This window comes from Ursus arctos, unplaced genomic scaffold (assembly GCF_023065955.2).
Source record: "Ursus arctos isolate Adak ecotype North America unplaced genomic scaffold, UrsArc2.0 scaffold_18, whole genome shotgun sequence".
NCBI lineage: Eukaryota > Metazoa > Chordata > Mammalia > Carnivora > Ursidae > Ursus > Ursus arctos.
Window position 1 is genome coordinate 47,451,787 of NW_026622852.1, and position 23,023 is coordinate 47,474,809.

The window sequence follows — 23,023 nt, forward strand, 5'->3', positions numbered from 1 at the left end:
TAAATAATAAAATTTAAAAGTTACTGACTTTTTCAAGTACCAGATTAAACTAACATCGCAATATTTTTCTTCAATATTTTCTGCCTTAACTTGCATGATCTCCACAATAATGTAGTTAAGTAGAATTCAGATGAAACCAAGGAAAATAAGTTGAAAAGTAGGTCAGTAAAATTAAACAAAATTTTAATAAATTGTACTCATCAGTATTTTCCGTGAAACTAAACTAAAGGAAATTCTTTTCTGTATGTGCTTATTGGGATTCCTTCTACCTCTAGTATTTCCTGTTGGCTATGCTTTGTGGCAGAATCAAGAATGATATTTCGATTTTTCAAAGTATACTATTGTCTTTATGCAAGAATTTAAGTATCAGGTGTGGTCAACAATGTATGCATAAAATGAATATCACAGAATCATTTAGTCAAATATTTTCATTTCACAAACCAGCTCTTGGAGCATAAATAATGACCTGTAGGTGTTACACAGTGAGTTAGTGAGAAAGTTGCTTTGTGGGACTAGGGGTATCCAAGCTAGTATTACTGCCACTGCCCACTCTGTTTTTTTCAAGCCAAATTGCAGGAGTTTATTCTTCATATTTTCTACATTGAACTAAGTTTGGAAGTACTTCTTCCAGTGGCAGTACAAACTCTGGCACCCCCTTACTCATTGCACATAAAATAGGAGTGGTTAAAAATTCTCACCAAAATACTAGCCAATAGGATCCAACAGTACATTAAAAGGATAATTCACCACAACCAAGTGGGATTTATTCCTGGGCTGCAAGGTTGGTTCAACACCCGCAAATCAATCAGTGTGATACTCTATGTTAATAAGAGAAAGGACAAGAACCCTAGGATACTCTCAATAGATGCAGAAAAAGCATTTGTCAAAGTATAACATCATTTCTTGATTAAAACTCTTCACAGTGTAGGCATGGTGGGTACACAATACTTCAATATCATAAAAGCCATCTATGAAAAACCACAGCAAATATCATTCTCAATGGGGAAAAACTGAGAAGTTTTCCACTAAGTTCAGGAACACAGCAAAGATGTCCACTATCACCACTGCTGTTCAACATAGTACTAGAAGTCCTAGCCTCAGCAAACAGACAACAAAAAAAAATAGAAGATATCCAAATCGGCAAAGAAGAAGTCGAACTCTCACTCTTTGCAGATGATATGACACTTTATGTGGAAAACCCAAAAGACTCCACCCCAAAACTGCTACAGGAATTCAGTAAAGTATCAGGATATAAAATCAATGCAAAGAAATCAGTTGCATTTCTATATACCAACAAGACAGAAGAAAGAGAAATTAAGGAGTCAATCCCATTTACAATTGCTCCAAAAACCATAAGATACCTAGGAATAAATCTAACCAAAGAGGCAAAGGATCTGTACTCAGAAAACTATAGAGTACTCATGAAAGAAATTGAGGAAGACACAAAGAAATGAAAAACGTTCCATGCTTATGGATTAGAATAACAAATATTGCAAAAATGTCTATGCTACCTAGAGCAATCTACACATTCAAGTAATCCCTATCAAAACACCATCAACTTTTTCCACAGAAATGTAACAAATAATCCTAAAATTTGTATGAAAACAGAAAAGACCCTGAATAGCCAGAGGAATGTTGAAAAAGAAAACCAAAGCTGGTGGCATCACAATTCCAGACTTCAAGCTCTATTACAAAGCTGTGATCATCACGACAGTGTGGTGCTGGCATGAAAACAGACACACAGACCAACGGAACGGAATAGAAAACTCAGAAATGGACTCTCAACTCTATGGTCAACTGATCTTCGACAAAGCAGGAAAGAATATCCAATGGAAAAAAGACAGTCTCTTCAACAGATGGTGTTGGGAAAATTGGACAGCCACATGCAGAAGAATGAAACTGGACCATTTCCTTACACTATACACAACAATAGACTCAAAATGGATGAAAGACCTAAATGTGAGACAGGAATCCATCAAAATCCTTAGGAGAACAAAGGCAGCAACCTCTTCGACCTTGGCCACAGCAACTTCTTCCTGGACACATTGCCAAAGGCAAGGGAAGCAAGGGGAAAAATTAACTATTGGGACTTCATCAAGATAAAAAGCTTTTGCACAGCAAAGGAAACAGTCAACAAAACCAAAAGACAACCAACAGAATGGGAGAAGATATTTGCAAATGACAAATCAGATAAAGGGCTAGTATCCAAACCTATAAAGAACTTATCAAACGCAACACCCAAGGAACAAATAATCCAATCAAAAAATGGGCAGAAGACACAACAGACATTTCTGCAAAGAAGACATCCAAATGGCCAACAGAGACATGAAAAAGTGCTCAACATCACTCGGCATCAGGGAAATAAAAATCAAGACCACAATGAGATAGCACCTCACACCAGTCAGAATGGCTAAAATTAACAAGTCAGTAAACGACAGATGTTGGCAAGGATGCGGAGAAAGGGGAACCCTCTTACACTGTTGGTGGGAATGCAAGCTGGTGCAGCCACTTAGAAAACAGTATGGAGTGTCCTCAAAAAGTTGAAAATAGAGCTATCCTATGATCCAGCAATTGCACAACTGGGTATTTACCTCAAAGATACACATGTAGTAATCCGAAGGGGCACCTGCACCCCAATGTTTATAGCAGCAATGTCCACAATAGCCAAACTATGGAAAGAGCCCAGATGTCCACTGACAGATGAATGGATACAGAAGATGTGGTGTGTGTATGTGTGTGTGTGTGTGTGTGTGTGTGTGTGTGTGTGTGTGCGCGCACAGGAATATTATGCAACCATCAAAAATGAAATCTTACCATTTGCAACGACATGAATGGAACTAGAGGGTATTATGCTAAGCAAAATAAGTCAATTAGAGAAAGACAATTATCATATGATCTCACTGATACGTGGAATTTGAGAAACAAGTTAAAGGATCATAGGGGAAGAGAGGAAAAAATGAAACAAGATGAAACCAGAGAGGGAGACAAACCATAAAAGACTCTTAATCTCAGGAAACAAACTGAGGGTTGCTGGAATGGAGAGGGGTAGGAAGGATGGGATAGCTGGGTGATGGACATTGGGGAGGGTATATGTTGTGGTGAGCGCTGTGTATTGTGTAAGACTGACAAATCACAGACCTATACCCCTGAAACAAATAATATGTTATATGTTAATAATAAAAAAATAAAATAAATAAAATTTAAAAAATAGGAGTGCTTACACATACCATTGTCTTCCAACCGTTACACAGGTGTGAGAAGTCTCATTTCACAGTTGATTTGCCAGTTGAGGACACTGAGAGGAAGCTCTGGAACAATTCTCACTAAGCGTAATCTTCGCAGCTCTCCACTCACAGCCCTCCTCCTTTTTACGGGCTCCATCATAATAGCACTTCTGGACCATTGGGTGTTTGAATGTGGATGCTGAGATAATAATACAACTGCTCTTAGCCAAGTACAGATTCAAAGTCTCGGCGCTGGACTTAGGCTCTGGTCCAGCTTCCTCCCTGGTGCCCCCTGCTCCACCCCTTCGAGCACTGGTGGTCGACCAGCTCCTGCTGGTACAGTTACCAGAATGGGAAGCTGCTTCTTCCTCAGGCAGCCTGTATCATTTCAGAGAGCTCTAATTGCTGGAAACCTTCCTGACAACTTCTAAATGAAAGTGACTCCTATTACTGGTACCCTTATGGGTATTCAGAATTAATCCCCTTGTGCAGAAAAAGTCACATAATCACCACTTTCTTGAATATTTGAAGACAGTCATCATGACCACCTAAATCTCACCTCTTCTCCAGTAACATCCCTGGGACTTCTTTATTGAGACCATGTTTTCATGGGATAGGATTGGTTTCAAAACTACCACTTTCCACTGGACACTCACTTAGCCAAGTCAGTCAAGCCAGTCAGTACAAAGCCTGAGCAGGTGAATAGAAGAGCAACAGCTTCCGTTTAGGTTGCCCTCCTGTTTTTTCAAAAACCACTGAATTGGACTTTAGAATTGGTCCTGTCCTTCTCTGTCATTTAGAAAGAACGAAGTGGCAATACAGAGAGGGGAAGAGATTTGTCCCACTGGGCACAGCTGCTAAGGGGCAGAGCCAGGGCTAGAACCAAAAGGCAGCATCATGAAGTGACAAGGCTACTGGACCACAGAATAGAAACCCCATCTCTTCCAGTCTTTTGGACTTCCCAAAAGAGTTCAATTTTCAGAAACTCATTTTGCCATCATTAAAGGATTATAATTTCTGTGTAGCCTAGGTCAGAGTGTGGCTTTGGGAAAAAGAGCTTTTACCGTTTATAAAAGAGTTCCTCCTAAATTAAGTGCTTTACCTACCTGATCTCATTCAATTCTTGTAAGAGCAGATCAGAGAGAAATTGTCTCCATTTAACTTGGCTAAGGTTACATAGTTATAAATAGTAAGCCAAGATGTTCTCCCACAAGCAAACTCTTGTAACTGCCTGCCCAGCTAAGGGAAAGGAGACTTCGGCTATGTGATGAGTAGGCCACTGCTTGATCATCTCTTCTGGCCCGATATTCTTCTGGAAGGCCTTAGTTCTGACCTAGAAAAGACAGTGTCAAAAAATGTAAAACACCGATGCTTAACTCGGCATCAATGATGATGATGGTGATGCTGGTAAATGTTAGCGCTTTTCTAGTACCCACTTAGTGCCAGGTCTGGCCTTTAGTGTTTGACATGTGTAATGTATCCATTTACCTTATACATCTCTCAAGCTTCACGACATCTTATAAAAACAGGCTCAGGACCAGCCTTCACCCCTTCCCCAAGTCCCTCCAGAATAATTTAGTAATCTTCTCTGGCTTTGCCTCCTGTTCAAACTGGCCTACTACTGGTCCTACATCATCCCTTACTTTGTTTATTGTATTACCCATCCTTGTCAGGCCTGCTGAACTCAAATGCTCATGGAGGGACACTCCCCCTAACCCCCCTAAACAAACCAAGAGAGTCTAAATGCTGAGGTTCTGGAAACAGACACCTGAGCTTGAATCCTGATTCAACTCCTTAGCATCAGTATGATCTCAGTGTTACTTAACTTCTCTAATCCTCAGGTTTTTCATCCATAAAAGGAGATAAGAATTATGTGGATTGTATAGGAAGGTTGTAAAGATATAATGCATGCCATGCACTTCTCATAGGCACCACAATTTACACTTCTGTAACCCTCACTACATCTGCATCTGCCTATTCTCTTCGCAGATGGCAAGAGGATACAAACTAATTAACTACATCCACTTTGGAGATGGAGTCACTAAAGGGCGTCCTTTAATGGAGCCATCTAAAATGTATTTCAATTAACATTTAATTTACACACAAAAATTATCAATTGGGATAACAGAAGTATAAAATTACCAGGTTGTTCCCACAAAAGGTGCTAAATAAATGTCTGCTGCTATTTAATATTGAATAAATTAATGCCACACTTGACTTGTGTTATATTGATGAAAACTATTCATATAATGAAAATGCCAAGGTTAAATTTTGATTTAAATTAAAGGCATACTCACTATAAAAGGTAAGGTAGCTTCTCTTTGTGATGATTTTAGGTCTTCATCCAATGAATCAATTCTAACTTTTACTATAAGAAAAAAAAGTTGTCATTATTAGAAACTCTGTGCAACTCTAAATGATCTGACAATATTATTAATAACCTTGTAACATGAGGGTCATGAAATGTAAAATAAAAATTTAAAAGCCCAAACATAAAATCCAAGTTTAAAGGAAAAGATGAATTAGGGGCTCCTGGCTGGTTCAGTTATGTGGCTCTTGATCTTGCGGTCATGAGTTCAAGCCCCACATTGGATATAGTAAAACTTACTTTTTAAAAAGAAAAAAAAAAGAAGATGAATTAGAATATTGGATGTGAACTTTATATTAAAGTGAAAAAAATGTTCTTTTCATCAAAAATTTCCTGAGTGGTTTCTTTTAAATATTTCTCTTATGCATTTAAAATATGTTTGAACTCATTAAGTATTTTCACTAAGCCTTTTATATTTTTAAACTACTGATAGATAAGAAAGATGCAGCTTTCTGATATCTGAGATTATTATAGAATAGAGTAAGAATATGTAAGCAGTAAATTGTGTCAACAGACCCAATGAAGCATTCTCTAATAGATAAGACACAGGCAAGAATCTGCATACCTCAAAGCAGTAAGTACTTGAGTGCATAGAAGGGTGAGAGTCTCATAGGCAGGACATCCCTCCTTGGATACATAGTGATTTTCTGATCAGGCATCCAAGAAAGAGTTCTGAGTGTCTAAGGAGCAGTTAATGTGTACTGGCAGGGAGCTTGTCCTGTTGCTAAAATTATGGAGGTGACCTCCATCTTCAGTCACCTAATTAGCATCATTACCATTGCCATCATATTTAATGGCAATCCATAAGGTGCTGCTGCATTCGGTATACCTGTTAGCCCACCTGCCTTCCTTCCCTTGAGATAATTTGTAAGAGGAAATTTACTGGAAGAAGACTGAAACCATTTCCAATGGAAACATGGGAGACAAACATTGCTAGGTGGATTTTTGCAATCTGGTTCACAATTTTCCTTGTTAACATGAAATTGAAATATTATTTGTAAAAGATGATATTGAGAATAAAAATGAGATTTTTTTCAAGTTAAAATTCAGGTTCTTGTATTAACTTTAAGTTCACTTCAAGTTTTTTTAAAAACCATTTTGAAAGAAGACTTGGCATCATTCTAAGAAAGGTCCTTCTTACCACCAAATTATGCTCATATTCTGCTGATTCTTTGTTTTTATAATGTACAATTTAACCTTTAGTTTGTCAACTCTTTTATTTTTGTGCATGGTATAAAGTTGGGAATTAACTTCAATTTGTCCGCCAAAGATAAGCCACTGGTCTCAATACCATTAATTGGTCATCCTACTTTGTTCCCAGAAATTAAAATTCCCCTTTTATTATACCTGACTCATCGGAATTGCAAACACACCTGTCTGAATGAAGAGAAATCCATTGTCATAACATGGTGGAATTTTTGTTGCTTTTGAAAAATGATCAGATACAACTTCTAAATATACGTATGAAACTGAATTTGGTCCTCCAGATAAATCTTTTGGTTGTACCTGTTAAAAAAAAGTTAACAAAGGAAATATTATATAATAATCTTAAAATAGCAAAAGAATTTGTCTTTTAGTTAGCTATGAAAGTGATTTGAATTGTTTACATGTAACAAACATGAAAATTTTGTAAAATAAAACAGTAAATATATTTTTCAAGGAACACATCTGTATTTTGGCTTCTTATCAAATACAGTTTGAGATAATTACTTCAAAAAATTGATCCATATTTAATGTCTATTAAAAATGACAATCACCAAAAAAATTCCATTTTTAATAGACAAAATAACCAAGTCATTAAGAAAGATCAAAAGCTTATCAGCAATGGAGGGGTGGGAGAATGGGAGGATTAAATGACTCACCACATGGTAGTATAAATGAACAAAATATCTCATATTTATAGTTCTATATGGACTTATACTTTGAAACCTTTCTTTTGCTAATGTTTTTCATGTCCATTGGTCATTATATAATTAGTATGTAGCACTCTTCAAATATTTTGCTTATGGTCAGTAAGTTTTATAGTAATTGCGGACACGTCTGTAGTTTTCTTTATATATTGTTCACAAATTTGTTTGAAAAAAACTTTGATTAAAGTCCAAACAGAAAGTACTAAAAGCCTATGATAGGTACATACTTTAGGAAAAAACTAATTTTTGTAGAAAACAAAGAGGTTAGAATGTTGTACATAATTTAGGAAAACAAATGTTCAAATTTTTCTCCATTCACTTCTTTGAATGTTTTAGATCAACAGAGTCAAACCTATGTCTATGTCTTTCTCTTCCTCTCTTTTTCCTCTGAATAAATAAAATTTAAGTATATAAATTATCTCTTTCTAGTACAGTAGTCTCCCTTTATCCATGGGGGATACATTCCAAGACCCATAGTGGGTGCCTGAAACCACTGATAGTACCAAACACTATATATACGTTTTTTCTATACATAATACCTATGATAAAGTTTAATTTATAAATTAGGCATAGCAAGAAATTAATAATAATAAAATAGAATAATTATAACAATATGCCATAATAAAAGTTAGGTGCATGTGGTCTATTTTTCTCTCTCAAAATATCTTACTTTAGTGTACTTACTCTTCTTGTGATGATATGAGATGATAAAATGCCTATGTGATGAGATGAAGTGAGGTGAATGACGCAGGCATTGCAACATAGTGTGAGGCTACTGTTGACCTTCTAATGATACATCATCTGCTTCTGGACCACAGTTGACCATGGTTAACTGAAACCATGGAAAGTGAAACAGCTGATAAGAGGGGACTACTGTATTCATCTTGCAATTTTTAAACAGGTATATATGTTGGTTAACTTCATTTTCAACTCATGTCATCAAATCCGTTCACCTTAACCTTTATCTGCTTCATTCAAACATTTACATTTCTTTACATTGCCCCCAAATCAAAAGCAGATTCTGTATTTAACATTTCCCACTTACTTACCTTTATAAACATATGGCATTAATCTCTTATCAACTAGTAAATGCACTTAATAGTATGAGGTAACACATTTTTACACCCACATATGTAAAAAGGATCAATGTGTGTTCTACAAAGAAATATTTGGCATGTAAAAGAAACTATTATAAGAATACATACCATTAAGTTTGCAGAACTTTGGAGTTTATTTCCTGGAGATAAATTACCTTGGCCAAAAGAATATGTAAAACTATTGTCAGGATAACTTTTAATAGCAGTGGTCACAGCAAATGAGTCTGTGTATCCATGAACTTGAATTACTACATTTTCAGAGGTTCCAACATAGAATAACGTAGATGCTGAGACAACACACCTGTTGAAACAGTAAAATATAGTCAATCTGTTAATAAAACATAATTTTAAAAACACTTTTCTCATTAGGAGAATCAATTGAATTAGCAATGTTTCTTACACCTAACAACATATTTTTTATTTCTCAAAATTTTATTATCTATGATAAAGCTAGGATAGCTTCCTGAAAGCATCCCAAGGATAAGATTTCAAGGGGGCACATGGAAGTGGTTTTGATCAGTTGCAGCCTGGGGATGTTTAATAGAGTCCTCTATAAGAAATGCAAAGAGGGATTATGCTTCAGTCCTTCAAAGAATCAATTTTTAACCAAAATATCAATCAGTAAGTTACTCTTCCCTAGAGCAAGGCTACCAGCTTGGGAAAAATACAAAGTTTTAGAATACAAGTCATACATTGCTCACAAAGTACTCATGTAGAAAGCAGAGTAACGGCACTGGACAATAGAGAAAAGAAGAAATTCAATTGCAGTTTTCAGAAGTAGAAAATTTCATGTGGCAGTGATTGAGTTCTGTTTTCTATTAAATTATAATCAGAATACATTACAAATGAAAATGGGATCACTTATGTTTGCTCCTGTACCCAACTTTTTCCCAAGTAGAAAAAAATACAGATTAAAAATGTTCATGGCTGGGGTAGCATTAAACCGTCGACAGAACCTTTCTTGAAACTGCCCTCCTTTTTGTAAACTCAGCTTGAAGAATTTGGTTAAATTAGTCTTCAGGTTAATTATTAACATTAGATAGTGGGATCACTGAGAAGGAAGTCTGATAATTTAAATCACAACCTTTTAAGGTCCATAGGTAATTTTGGGATTTGAAGTATAAAGCAGATTTTGATGAGTAAATCAGAGAAGACCCCCAAATGGGAGCGTCTAGAAAAATGTTTCAAAGCTGGACACAGACACGAAACACTTGGAAGCTGCTCTGGTCTTGCACATTTTCTGGGTGTAGTAGATGCAGCTGATGCCGTGACCAGACCCCCTTTACTGGGCTTGGTGCACCCATCCTATAAATACTGTGAGTGTTGCCTGCTAAAGTTTCCCGCTTCTCCAGGTAATTGACCTCAGCCATGGCAGACAGCTTGTCCAGAAATGCTTGGGAAGTTAGGTCCTCTCTCTAGGATTGGTCCATAGTCAATAACAGACTGATTCTGGGGGCACAACTGCCTCGCTCCCTTGCTTCAAGGTGGGACAACTTTGTGGTACCATGCATGCTAGAGAGCCCCCCACCCCCACCCCGTGGGATAAGGCTAAAGCTAGACCTCAGTTGACACCACGTCTTTGCTTAGTTCCTGCCCTGCCCTGTGCAGCTTCCCTCACGGCTTACAGGTTTCTCTCTAGAGAAGTCTTGCAATAAACCCACTTGCATGAGACTGCATTCCTGTCTCAGGTTCTACATTCTAAATTTACAGAGCATGGGAAGGGACTATCGTCCTGGACCTCGTGTAGAATGTCTCAGATATGGAAATGGTTCTGAAGCTTCCCTGGAATGGGTCTGGTTAGAATTGAGGCCCATGAGGCCTGTACTGATCCACTTCAGAGCAGGTCTAAAATCCCAAGGCAACTTCCCAAATGCTGAGATGTTCCCAGGGACTCTAGGACTAGAAATGATCCACCAGTGTCGATGACATGGCCAAGGGAGCTATGAAGCTATTGCTGTCTTAGGCTTTCTCAAATCTGCATTCAATTGCATGCCTGGTCCCATCCTAAGCTACAAGTCTCTAGGTATAGTTGGGATGGCTAGGGGTTAGGTTATTGGGTTTTGTAATTGCCTCTTCACTGTTCTTCTTTCGAGGCTTTAAGTTCCATGAGGACAGGTAGTGGGTCTAACATATACAATGGGGATATACCCCAGAATTTATTACAGTGCCTAAATGACTAAGACTCTCAACAAATGCTTAGACTCTCAACAAGTTGTTGCCAAATGAATGAATGAATGATTAGGTGGGCCAAAGAAGATATTATTGAAAGGTAGGTTCAGGGTCGATTGTGTATGGCCCTGAATGCCATGTTAATGAATCTGAACTTCATTTTGTATGCAATGGGAAACAAACAAGGACATTTGACCTTGCTGCTCTGACCCTGGGGATGTTGGCCATCTCTTTATGACCTACTAATGCTCTTTGTTCCATGAAAAGAATAGATTGGTAGTACGTTTTATGCAAAGTATTAGTGAAATTGTTCTCTAAGGTAAAATGCAAGCAGAAATTCATGAAATACTGAAATGTCAAACATTCATTCACGACAGCAACTTTAAAAACTGATCTACCATAAAAGTTTTAGATTTTGATAATGTGTTAAGCAGGAGCTTTACAACTGCAATGCTTGACTTTATAATTTTGTTGGGACTGATGGACTTGTGTGAGTAGTTAATGAACATTCTCATGGAAGTGATGTTGCAGACATATGTGCTATTGCCACATATTCTTCTGAACAGAGACCAGTAAGCTAATATTTAAACCATTAACTGAATTCTAAACCATGTCAAGCAGGAGCACTGATAGGAAAATTAGTAAGCAACAATGTACTGAAAAGTATGATTAAATGTAAAAGGATCTTAAGATTGCAGTTGCATAGATCCAGTCCAGAATATTTTCAGACCAACAGTGTCAAAAACACTCTTATCAGACATGAGAGTAATTTTTTTAAAAAAAGATTTTATTTATTTATTTGACAGAGAGAGAGACAGCCAGCGAGAGAGGGAACACAAGCAGGGGGAGTGGGAGAGGAAGAAGCAGGCTCCCAGCGGAGCAGGGAGCCCAAAGTAGGGTCCTAGGACCCTGGCATCAGGACCTGAGCCAAAGGCAAACGCTTAACAACTGAGCCACCTAGGCGCCCCAGAGATGAGAGTGATTTTAGCTCTGTTTTAATTTTTGGCCAACTATCTCAGTAACTGAAGCCATCCAAAAGAAAAAAAAAATACTTCATTTCAACGGCATGTTTAACATGTCTTCTTTTCACATAGGCTTCAATAGTTAGGCCACAAAAGAACTTGTGTTACTTGTTTTGTACTCAGTCTCACGCACGGACTCACATTATCACCAAGAAGAAACAAACACAGTGACAAAGATTTGGAGCCAAAAAAGTGTCTGCTCAAATTTCACACTATATCAGTCCTTCTTAAACAGGCCACAAACATTTGATATTCCCTAATACTGAAATTTTAGTTTTTTCCCTCAACCTTGTGACAAATGGGAAGAAAAATTATACAAGTGGAGTTATCTCAATGTTTCTTAACCACAGCACTACTGACATTTTGGGCAGAATGACTGTAAAGGGCAGCTAGCTGCCTTGTACATTGTAAGCTGTTTAGCAGTATGGCTGGCTTCCACCCACTAGATGTCAGTAGAAGGTTTCCAGCCAGGACAACAAAATGTCCCTGACACTACCAAATGTACCCTGGTGGGAAGCAGGGCAAAAGGGTCCCGGGTTGAGACTCACCAGATTGCTGTATGCTTTAGCATTAAAGGGAGAATGTGGAAAGTACTTACTTGTGTCCCTATCAAAGATACAGAATTCAGCAGGCTCTTCACTTGAGCTGTTTGGCTACTTTAAGTTCCCTTAGTTCACAAACAAGAAAGTCATTATTTCAAAGACCATCTCTCTACTGATGACTTCCGAATTTATAGCTTCAATTGATATCTGAATGTGGGAGTGCCCCAGGGTTCTGGCTTTTTTCTATTTTTTAACGTACATTCATTCACTAAGCAATCTCATGCAATCACATGGATTTGAATACTGCCTATATACATCAACACACCTAAATTTCATTCCCTGAACCACTCTTCTAAGCCTTAGAGTTGTAGATCTAACTGCCTTACTCATATCACCACTTGTATATCTAATTGGCATCTTAAACTTAATACATAACCAATGGTTCAAAGAAAGAAAATCACAAAGGAAATTGGAAAAAAAAACTTTGAGATGAATGAAAATGAAGACACAACATACCATAATATTTGGGATGCAAGGAAAGCAGTGCTTAGAGGAAATTCTGTAGCTATAAACACCTATGTTAAAAAAGAAGGAAGATCTTGGGGTGCCTGACTGGCTCAGCTGGTTAAACATCTGCCTTGGGCTCAGGTCATGATCCCAGGCTCCTGGGATCCAGTCCCTTGTCAGGCTCCCTGCTCAGCAGGGAACCTGCTCTCCCTCTGCCTCTCCCCCAGCTTATGCAATTGAGGGCGTGCACTCTCTCTCTCTCTCAAATAAATAAAACCTTAAAAAAAGGAAGAAAGATATCAAATTACAAGCTAACCTTCACCTTAAGACAGTAGGAAGAGAAGAGGAAACTAAATGCAAAGCAAGTCGAAGAAAGGAAATAATAAGGATTAGAGTGGGAATTAGAGAATAGAAAAACAATAGAGAAAATCAACCTAACCAAAAGTTGGTTCTTTAAAAAGATCAACAAAATTAGCAAATCTTTAGCTAAGCTCTCTAAGAAAAAAGACTCAAATTACTAAAATACTGAACGAAAGAGAAGACATTATTCCTAATATTCCACAAATGGAAAGGATTATAAGGGAATACTATGAACAACTGTATGCCAACAGATAAAATTAAAAAACAGATGAAATAGAAAAGTTCCTAGAAATACGTAAACTACTAAAATTGACTGAAGAAGAGATAGACAATCAGAAAAGACCTCTAATAAGTAAAGGAATTCGATTAGCAATTTAAAAACTACCCACAGGGGCGCCTGGGTGGCACAGAGGTTAAGCGTCTGCCTTCGGCTCAGGGCGTGATCCCAGCGTTATGGGATCGAGCCCCACATCAGGCTCTTCTGCTATGAGCCTGCTTCTTCCTCTCTCACTCCCCCTGCTTGTGTTCCCTCTCTTGCTGGCTGTCTCTATCTCTGTTGAATAAATAAATAAAATCTTAAAAAATAAATAAATAAATAAATAAATAAATAAATAAAAACTACCCACAGAGAGAAGCCCAAGTCCAACGGCTTCATTGGTGAATTTCGATCAAACATATAAAGAAGAATTAATGCCAATTCTTCTCAAACTCTTACAAAAAATAGAAGAGGAGGGAACACCTCCCAATTCATTCTATCAGACCAGTATTATCCTGATACCCAAACCAAAGACATCATAAGAAAATTAGAGACCAATATCATTTATGAAAATATATGCAAAAATCCTCAACAATATACTAGCAAACTAAGTCCAGCATATAAAAAGATTATACACCATGAGGAAGTGGGATTTATCCCAGGAATGTAAGGTTGGTTTAATATCCCAAAATTAATTAATGTAAAACACCATAACAACAGAATGAAGAATAAAACCCACATGGTCATCTCAATAGATGCAGAAAAAGCATGTTACAAAATTCAATACTCTTTCATGATTTAAGACAAAACAAAACAACACTCAACATGCTAGAAATAGAAGAGAACTTCTTCAACCTGATAACAGCATCTAAGAAAAATCCACAGTTAACATCATATTTCAACAGTAAAAGACTGAATGTTTTCCTCCTAAGATCAGGAAAAAAACAAGGATGCCTACTCTTCCCACTTCCATTCAACATTATACCAGAAGTTCTAATCAGGACAGTTAGGTAAGAAAAATAAATAAAAGGAAGTAAAGGACAAAGTGACACTATCTCTATTTGCAAATGACATGATGTTGTATATAGAAAATCCAAAGGAATCCATTAAAAAAAAACAAAAAATAAAACATTAAGATTAAGAAATAAGTTCAGCCAGGTTGTAAGATACTGGATCTATATACAATAGTCAATTGTATTTCTATACAGCAGCAATGATTAAACTGAAATGAAATTAAGAAAACACTTCCATTTAAAATAGCATCTAAGAAAATAAAGTACTTAGAAAAAGACTGAAAGAAGCATAAAATTTATATTTTGGAAACTACAAAACATGTGGAAAGAAATTAAACTTAAATAAATAGAAAGACATCCCATGTTTATGAGTCAGAAGACTTAATAACATTAATGTTGCTATATGCCCCAAACTGATCTACAGATTTAACACCTAATATGGCTCATCTAGCCTCTTTGGCTGTGGCACCTAGTTTTATTGTTCCAACTGTGCTCTAGCCCTACTGATGAATTTCTGGTTTCCTGATGTTGTTCTCTCAAGTATCTTTGGTCTTTGACAGGCTACCTATTTCCTTTGCCTTAGATGCTCTTCCCAACTTCCTCATGTGAGTAATTCCCATTAGTTGTCCTCAGGTCTCAGTTTACAAACCCTTTTTTCTAAGATATCTTCCTTAATCTACTTTGAAGAGAATAAAGGCTTCTTTCTGTGTGTGCATTGAAGATCCTATTCTTACTGAGTTTCGACACTTCCTATACAATTCCACCAATTTCTTTTTATACTCTACTTGTCTGGATTCCCTTAATAAAATGTAGTCATGTCTGGCAGCAGGGCTGAGTCATATTTGCCATATTTACCGAACAAAGGAACTGAACAAATTTAAGAACTCACATGCTGATTTTGTCAAATGATGCTTCTTTCTTTAGTTTCCACCACCAACTAGGGTAGTCGTTCTGAGTCTTGTCTGCACATTAAAGTCATTCGGGGAGCTTTTAAAAATCTTGAGTCCTAGGCCATACCATGGGCTGATTAAATCAAGGTCTCTGAGTGGGGTGCGGTGGGCAGGCATGAGTATTTTTAAGCTCCTCTGATAATTAAATATACAGCCAAGGCTAAACCACTGTGCTAGAAGTAGATTCTCTTCTATGAGACCATCTGCTAAGATTCAGTTTGGTCTCTTTTCTTTCACCTTTTTAGAGTACCACCTGGTACCTAAGCATTACCCTAAGTGAAGGCCACCTAAGGCATAATTACTAAGGAGGGCCTCAGAAATTATTACAAGAAGTATTTAAGAGGCGTTCAAGTTCCTGCGTCAAGCTACATGGAGATGGGAAGATAATTCTGACAACAGACATTGCCTTTCTTTCCTTGGGTTCAGCCTCAATAGGCTATGCTTGAGCCACTAGGAAACCCTAATAAGAGGCTGGCTAAAAATGCTTAAGTCTCCATGGGGCATTGAGAAGACAAGAACTCAGTAGTATGGTTTTGATTGGTTATAGTGGTGGTTAGCATTAATACTAATAAAGAGTTTATTATATCTGGAAAGGACATAAAAGGGGAAAAAAAAGAAATAATGACGAAAGGCCAGGACCTCCAGCTACAAGGAGCATATTAGTTAATAGCTTCCAGTTGTTAATGCTTTCAAGACCCACGTTAGCTTTCGAGCCGAGGCTGTGCCCTTGCCAGGCAGCCCTGAGCCAATGACTTAACAGTAGAGCCTGGCCATTTCTACGTAAGAAAATAACTTTATCTTTTAAGACTGAAAGATGATGATAATGTTAACTGTAAATTGAAGGAGGTAAGCTAGATGATATGACTGAACCCTGAGATTCTCTCTAGTTCTTACATTCCATAAATCTGTTGAAAAGAATCTGGTTAAGTTTTATATGGACTGTCAATCCTCATCTCTGATTCACCTATCAATACAAATATGGTATTTTCCTTCTTCCAGAAATTTATCTCTAGTTCATTTTCCTTTCTGCTGTTATCCTGAATTTATTCCCTTTTGATGATATCTATAGGGTGATATTTTGAGACCAAGTGAATATCTTATTCCCCAACTATATTTCATATAATGGTTTTAACATCTCTTGATGATCTGTGTCTGAATCAAATATGTTACGGGTTGCAAAATGGCAATTTCCTAACTTGGGCATTTCATCTATATTTATTAGCTGGAATGCTTCTGAAAGAAAGGGTTTCCCTTTTGTAGAAATTCGAAATGTTAACTTACAAAAACTTTAAAATTAGGAAGGAATTTACAGGAATTTAAAGCTTAAAATATTTCAAAGCTAGATGCAAGCCAGTAGCATTTGGAGGCTGTTCTGGTCTTAAATATTCTCTGGTCACCTGGGAGAGCCACTCCAACCCTAAAGAGGTGAATGATAGATAACAGTCTCCATTCAGGTGGTACAGTTCAGAGACAGAGGGGTTCAAGTTTTGCCTGAGTGGGGTCTGGTTTGGACCTGAGCACAAAAGTCTGGTCCTGGCCTTTACATCTGAACTCACAGGGCAGGCCTCAAATTCTTCAAGTCTTGGTGTCATTACAAACATTGGCACTGGAAACAGCCCAAGGTTAACCTGGATAGGGTTGTTATAAATCACTGGATATTGTAGGCCTTCCCATCCAGACCCAACCCATTCACGGATTCACATGGAACACCACCAAGTCTCTAATTTTATTCCATTATCAGAGTGTCTTACTTTTCTGTATTTCCCACTAGACTGCAATCTCCTTCAGGGTAAAAACTGTGTCTATCTCATTCACCACTGCACTCCCACAAATCTGGCACATAATAGGGCTTTAATATATATAGACAAAACAAATAGAATGGAAAGTAAGGAGAGATGAATAACAATAAAAACAAAATTGAACCAAGTACATTGAGAAGAGATTATCAATGGTTTTGCAAACCAAGCCCAAGGAATTTGGTATTTTGCAGACAGGTCATCCTATATTATTTTATACATTTAGGTTATTTTCACACATCAATATTTGTAAGTATCTAATATAAAATTTGCATCTAGACATAGTACATGATTTTATATTGCAAATTATACCTTACTCTGTGACATTAAAAAAACAAGCATTTATTTTATTTTATTTTATTTTTTGTTATTTTTTTACTTATTTAAATTCAATTAGTTAACATATAGCGTATCATTAGTTTCAAATGTAGAGTTCAGTTATTCATCCATTGCATATAACACCCAGTGCTCCTTATATCACATGCCCTCCTTAATGCCCATCACCCAGTTACTCCATCTCCCAAACCCCTTCCCTTCCTGCAACCCTCAGTTTCCTATAGTTAAGAGTCTCTTATGGTTTGTTTCCCTCTCTGATTTCATCTTATTTTATTTTTCCCTCCCTTCCCCTATGATCCTCTGTTTTGTTTCTTAAATTCCACATGAGTGAAACTATATGATAATTCTTTCTCTGATTGACTTATTTCGCTTAGCATGATATGCTCCAGTTACATCTACATCAATGTAAATAAGATTTCACAAGCATTTATTTTAAAATACATTTGTAATTTAGTTAACTTTTTCTTAAGATTTTATTTATTTATTTGTGAGAGAGAAAGGGCACGCGCACAAGCAGGGGGAACAGCAGGTAGAGGGAGAAGCAGGCTCCCCGCTGAGCAGGGAGCCCGATTCAGGACTTGATCCCAGGACCCCCGGGATCATGACCTGAGCCGAAGGTAGACGCTTAACCAACTGAGCCATCCAGGCCTCTCTTTAGTTAAGTTTTAAATCACAGAAAAAAATGGCAGTAATGGAAGCTGTCATCCCTGCCTCTGATTATCCTCTAAAGCAAATTTGCAAAATCATTAAACTGGGTTTCAAAACATGAGGCAAGTTTAACCAAACAAAATAACTTTGCTATCATTGGGAAAGGACTGAGGGACAGCTAAGCCACTCTACCATGGCTAATATTTGTATTGTAAAGGCAACAGAAGAGAAACAACTTCTTCATATTAAGAGTTAAATACAAATTAGTGTGGAATGAATGAGGTACCCTCACTCCTTTCCTATTCTCACTCTTGCTTTGGGGAGGGAGTTTCTTGTAGCATGCGAAGAGAGGCAGTTAACAGTGTAACTACCTAGAGAAAGGTTTCCCCTCTGACATCTCTAAGGCCTGAGGTCTGTCCAACACCCTCATGCTAGACATTAGTAGAGGGTACTATATCTGGATGAAGGAGGAAAATTTGTCAGTAAGTGATTGGAGAGTACCCATCAAGGTGAACTGGATATGGACTGAGAGACTACCCACAGGAAAAGTGTTTTGCACTATCCTCTGGGTTTTGTGTATGTTTTTTATGGATTTTAATATTTTTGTATATTTTGCATATATATATATATATATATATATTTTTAAGATTTTATTTATTTATTTGACAGAGATAGAGACAGCCAGCGAGAGAGGGAACACAAGCAGGGGGAGCAGGAGAGGAAGAAGCAGGCTCATAGCAGAGGAGCCTGATGTGGGGCTCGATCCCATAACGCCGGGATCATGCCTGAGCCGAAGGCAGACGCTTAACCGCTGTGCCACCCAGGCACCCCTTTTGTGTATATTTTTGATAACATTGAGAATGAACTACACCAGCACACCGTGATTTGATAACGGAACCCACCTGAATATCATTACAGACTGCGAGGCATAGCAGCGAGGTCGCACAATAAACCCAGTTCTCTGGTGGAAAAGAGAAAAAGAAATGAATGTCAAAACAAACAAAAAATGATAGAACTGAGCTTCAGCAATGTACACATTCCAAACTAACAAATATCATCTAACCTCAATAAAAAATGGATACATCTTCCTTTTAAATTTAAAATCTGCAGCTTCTCAGGAATTTCAGCTTTACTACAACTCCAAGGGCATAAATAGTGGGAGACAGGTGCAGAGGACCATTCATGTAAATGTGAATGTGAATAGTGCCCCCTGTTGGAAGTCACCCAAACTCCCTATTGAGGTGAACCCACTTCTGACTTGAGGAAAAACTAGACGTGCCCAATGTGGCTTATAATATGGCCCCTCTGCCACCTTCTTCTTTTTAGCTTCTTCACTCCAGATTTTTGCACCAACTATAATGATCAACTTAACAACCAGCTGATTGTCATGTTCTTTCTTCCCCTTTTCCTGGGGTTTGCCCAAGTTGTTCCCTTTGCCAAGCAAATTCTTCCCCCACTGTCCTACACCTTGACTAAATTCTTGACCTCTTTCAGGCCTAGGATGAAATATCACTTCTGGAAAACCTTTGCCTAAAAATAAAATAAATAAAACATATTGAGAACTTACTTTGGGGCCCGCACTTCTCTAAGTTCTTTCACAGGCATTAACTTTTATAATTATCAGGAAAACTGTAGGAAGTAGGTACGATTATCCCATTTTGTGGATGAGGAAACTGAGGCACGGATAGAGGGAATTTCTAAAACATTGTTACAAAGATGGGACCATGAATTCTCTGATAAAGTCAGAAACGGATTTGGTTAAATGGTTAAGAATGAGGGATTGAGTATCATAATGAAGTTAAGCATTGTGGTGGGACGGAGGGTCTTTTGAGCAAATGAGTTAAGATTCGAAGGTAATGGTTAAAGAGAGGTAGTGACTGCATTGGAGACTTCTGGAGATGGTGCAGCCTCTGATGGTGGTGACACGGTTCAAGCTATAAGCCGGGAAATGAGAGGCTGGGGTGGAGGAAGGTGTCCTTGACGATGTTTTTGTTTTTTCTTAAAGATTTTATTTGTTTATTTCCAGAGCGAGTGGGGGAGGCAGAGGAAAAGGAAGAGAGAGTCCCAAGCAGACTCCGCTGAGCATGGAGCCCCATGTGGGGCTCGATCTCACCACCCTGACATCATGACCTCAGCTGAAATCAAGAGTCCGAGCTCCACCGACAGAGCCACCCAGGCACCCAGAGGATCATTTTTGTTTTTTGCTTTTAAATTCACAGTATCTGCTAAGTTCTCTTTAACCGCTGGATGGATGCTGTGAAACGCAGCACTTTCAGGCAAGCCCTAACTGAAGTCTCCTCAGACGCTTCTTGCTTTTCTTTCTCTGTTCCGCACCAGAGGAATATTCTCCACAGCCCACGGGAACATTCGCTGCCCGGGTTTCCAGGCTTGTCTCGCTCCCTTCACCTCAGGTGGCAGCCGCGTCCAAGCTCAGCACTACATCCACGTCCGGCCTCACTGGTCCCTGAAGGCGAGAATTCGCCTCAGAAACAGGCCCCGCAAGGAGGAGAAGCCGCTGCCAGTATCGGAAGGGCGGCAGCTTGGCTGCGCACGAAGTCTGTCCCTCAGGTCGGCCTGTGGCCCAGCACCCCGCAGGAGCGCGTCCGAGCCTCGGCGTGAGGCAGCTGCGGCTTAGTCTCGGGGAAGGCAGATGGGCTCGTCGGCGGCTGCAGCAGAAAACCTCGCCCCCCCAGGATCCACACCGTTAGGAAGCCTCGCGTCCCTGAGGACCCGAGGCAGAGGCGGCAAAAGCGGCGGGAAGCCCTGCCCCGCCTCTTCAACGGCTCCGGGAGGGGCGTGGCCGCAGCAGACCCCGCCCACGCCGCGCGCGGGGCCCCTGGGCAACCGGCACAACATAACAAAATGGCTGCCGCATCGCTGGACGCCTAAAGGAAAGGAGCAGCGCGTCTCCCGCCCCGCCTCGTCCCGCGGGTCTGCTCCGCTCGGCTCCTCGGCGGTGAGTGCCAGGCCTGATCGAGGCCGTTCTCGGGCATCGGGCGGAGCCGTGGGGGCCGGCGGCGAAGGCGGGAAGGCCTGGCCCGAGCGTGGGGTGGGCCGGCTGGAGATGGATGCGGGGACGGGGGCGTGTTCCTGGGAATTGGGATTGGATGAGAAGGAGGGGACGGCCCGGAACGGGCGTGGAGAGGAGGCTGAAAAGAGGGAGGTTTGGATGAGTAGTGAGAAGGTCACGCGTGGGGATGGCGGGGGCGCTTGGGGGTAGAGAACCAGAATTTCTGGGGAGGTGTGGACGTTGGGATGCGGCGCCGAGAAGGATGGGGGTCCCGCCACCCAGAGGAGGAGGGAGGGGCTGGAGTGTGCCAGGTGTCTGTAGGGAATGACGAGCATAAAGGACGTTTTGGGTGTTCTCACGAGTGTCATGGTATCGGATGGAGTATAGTACGTGGACAATGAGGAAAGTTAAAGTATTGGGAAGAAATGTTAAATGGAAGAGCAAATATTTTGTTGTCTAATGGTTAAAGGGTGGGTGAATTTTCATGTCAAAACTTGGGTTCAAGTTTTGACTCGGCCACTTTGTGTTACTTAACCCGCTCTGTGACTTTGGGTGTGTTCCTTAATCTTCCTGAGCATGTTTTCTCGTTTGTAAAAATAACGGCTGGTTACCTTTGAGTCTACACTATGTGTCAAATTCAATTCTAAGCCCTTTGCATGTATTAACTAATTCGGAATTTAAAATAACTTGCATGAGGTAGCCATCTTCTGTTTGAAGATGAAACTGAGGATCAGAGAGGTTAAGTAATTTGCCTAATGTCAGTAAGTGGAGAAGCAGGATTTGAACTCGGGCTGTTTGGTCCCAGAATCCAAGCTCTTAATTCTCAGTGAAACACTGCCATTTGTAAATGAGGTTAATAATTCTGACCTTATACCTCATGTGTGAGAATTTGAATTTCCTAATGTCTTTAGAGTGCTTAGTACAGTCCTCTTTTCATTCATTCAACAAATATTTATTGTGCGTCAAATAATAGAATCTCTGCTGTCTTGTAGCACAGAAACAAGTAATAATCAAGTTGTTGCACAAATGATTATTTAATTCTAATTATAAGATGTTATAAAGGAGACTACTTGGTGCAAAGACAATGTATACTAGGGAGATGTAAACCTTTTGTGTATCTTGAGTGTAGAAACACTGCTTTCTCAGTTTTATTTTTAATGCCTAACACGGTTCTTAGTGCATAAAAGTTACTCAATAAAATTGAATTACTGAATAAATATATTTATGGGAGGAGATGGGCAGTATGGGCTTTTAGGCAGACACTCCCCTCTTTTATTTTTTTAATCTCCTCCCTTTATGAAAACTACATATAATTCAGAAATAAATATATTTAATTTTATTTGTTTATTTACTTATTTTTACAATTTTATTTTTAAAGCACATGCCTCTTAGCTATCCTCAAGTTTGAGTATATATTATTCTTATTTAGAAAGAGACACCCTTACAGAATCAGTATTACTAAGAGACTTGTTTCCATGGCAGAATGGTGTGATAGTAGCAATAGAAGTTTTTGCCACACTTGGGAAATTAGGACCAAAAGCATTGTCACTGGCATAAATAGCAGTTATATGAATTGGAGGAGGCTTTTCTGATCTATATGGATAGTTTAACATGAAAAAATGAAAGAGAAAGTAAAGACACATAGAAGTTTGCAGTTTAAAGTGGACTGTACTGTTGGCACAAGGCAGTTGGCCATATTGTAATGTATAACTGTGAAATAATAATCACTTTTTAAAAGCAAATGTAGCAGACTTTTGTTCTCTTCAAACTTGTCACTTAAGAAGCTAGATAATGAGTTCAGTGATGTTATTATAT

At 38.8% G+C, this 23,023-nt stretch overlaps 2 protein-coding genes across 4 annotated transcripts in view; one reads left to right on the forward strand and one right to left on the reverse strand.

The window, feature by feature from the left end:
* Nucleotides 1-3,227: 3,227 nt before the first annotated feature.
* On the reverse strand, nucleotides 3,228-21,282 carry LOC123001875 (complement C5-like). The gene is made up of 7 exons (XM_057313730.1): nucleotides 19,766-21,282; nucleotides 19,101-19,159; nucleotides 8,708-8,900; nucleotides 6,966-7,098; nucleotides 5,522-5,592; nucleotides 4,331-4,557; nucleotides 3,228-3,423 (listed from the first exon to the last, which is right to left on the reverse strand). The coding sequence occupies exons 2-6, from the start codon at nucleotides 19,109-19,111 to the stop codon at nucleotides 4,405-4,407; spliced, it is 561 nt and encodes a 186-aa protein (XP_057169713.1). The 5' UTR covers nucleotides 19,112-19,159; nucleotides 19,766-21,282; the 3' UTR covers nucleotides 3,228-3,423; nucleotides 4,331-4,404.
* Nucleotides 21,022-23,023, forward strand: part of CNTRL (centriolin) — an 81,488-nt gene continuing 79,486 nt past the window's right edge. For 2 of the 3 annotated variants that reach the window (XM_044389563.3, XM_026513881.4), the window contains exon 1: nucleotides 21,022-21,154. The gene's annotated coding sequence lies outside the window, so the exon portion shown is untranslated. The remainder of the gene's footprint in view (nucleotides 21,155-23,023) is intronic. The other variant, XM_057313729.1, reaches the window with a different exon arrangement.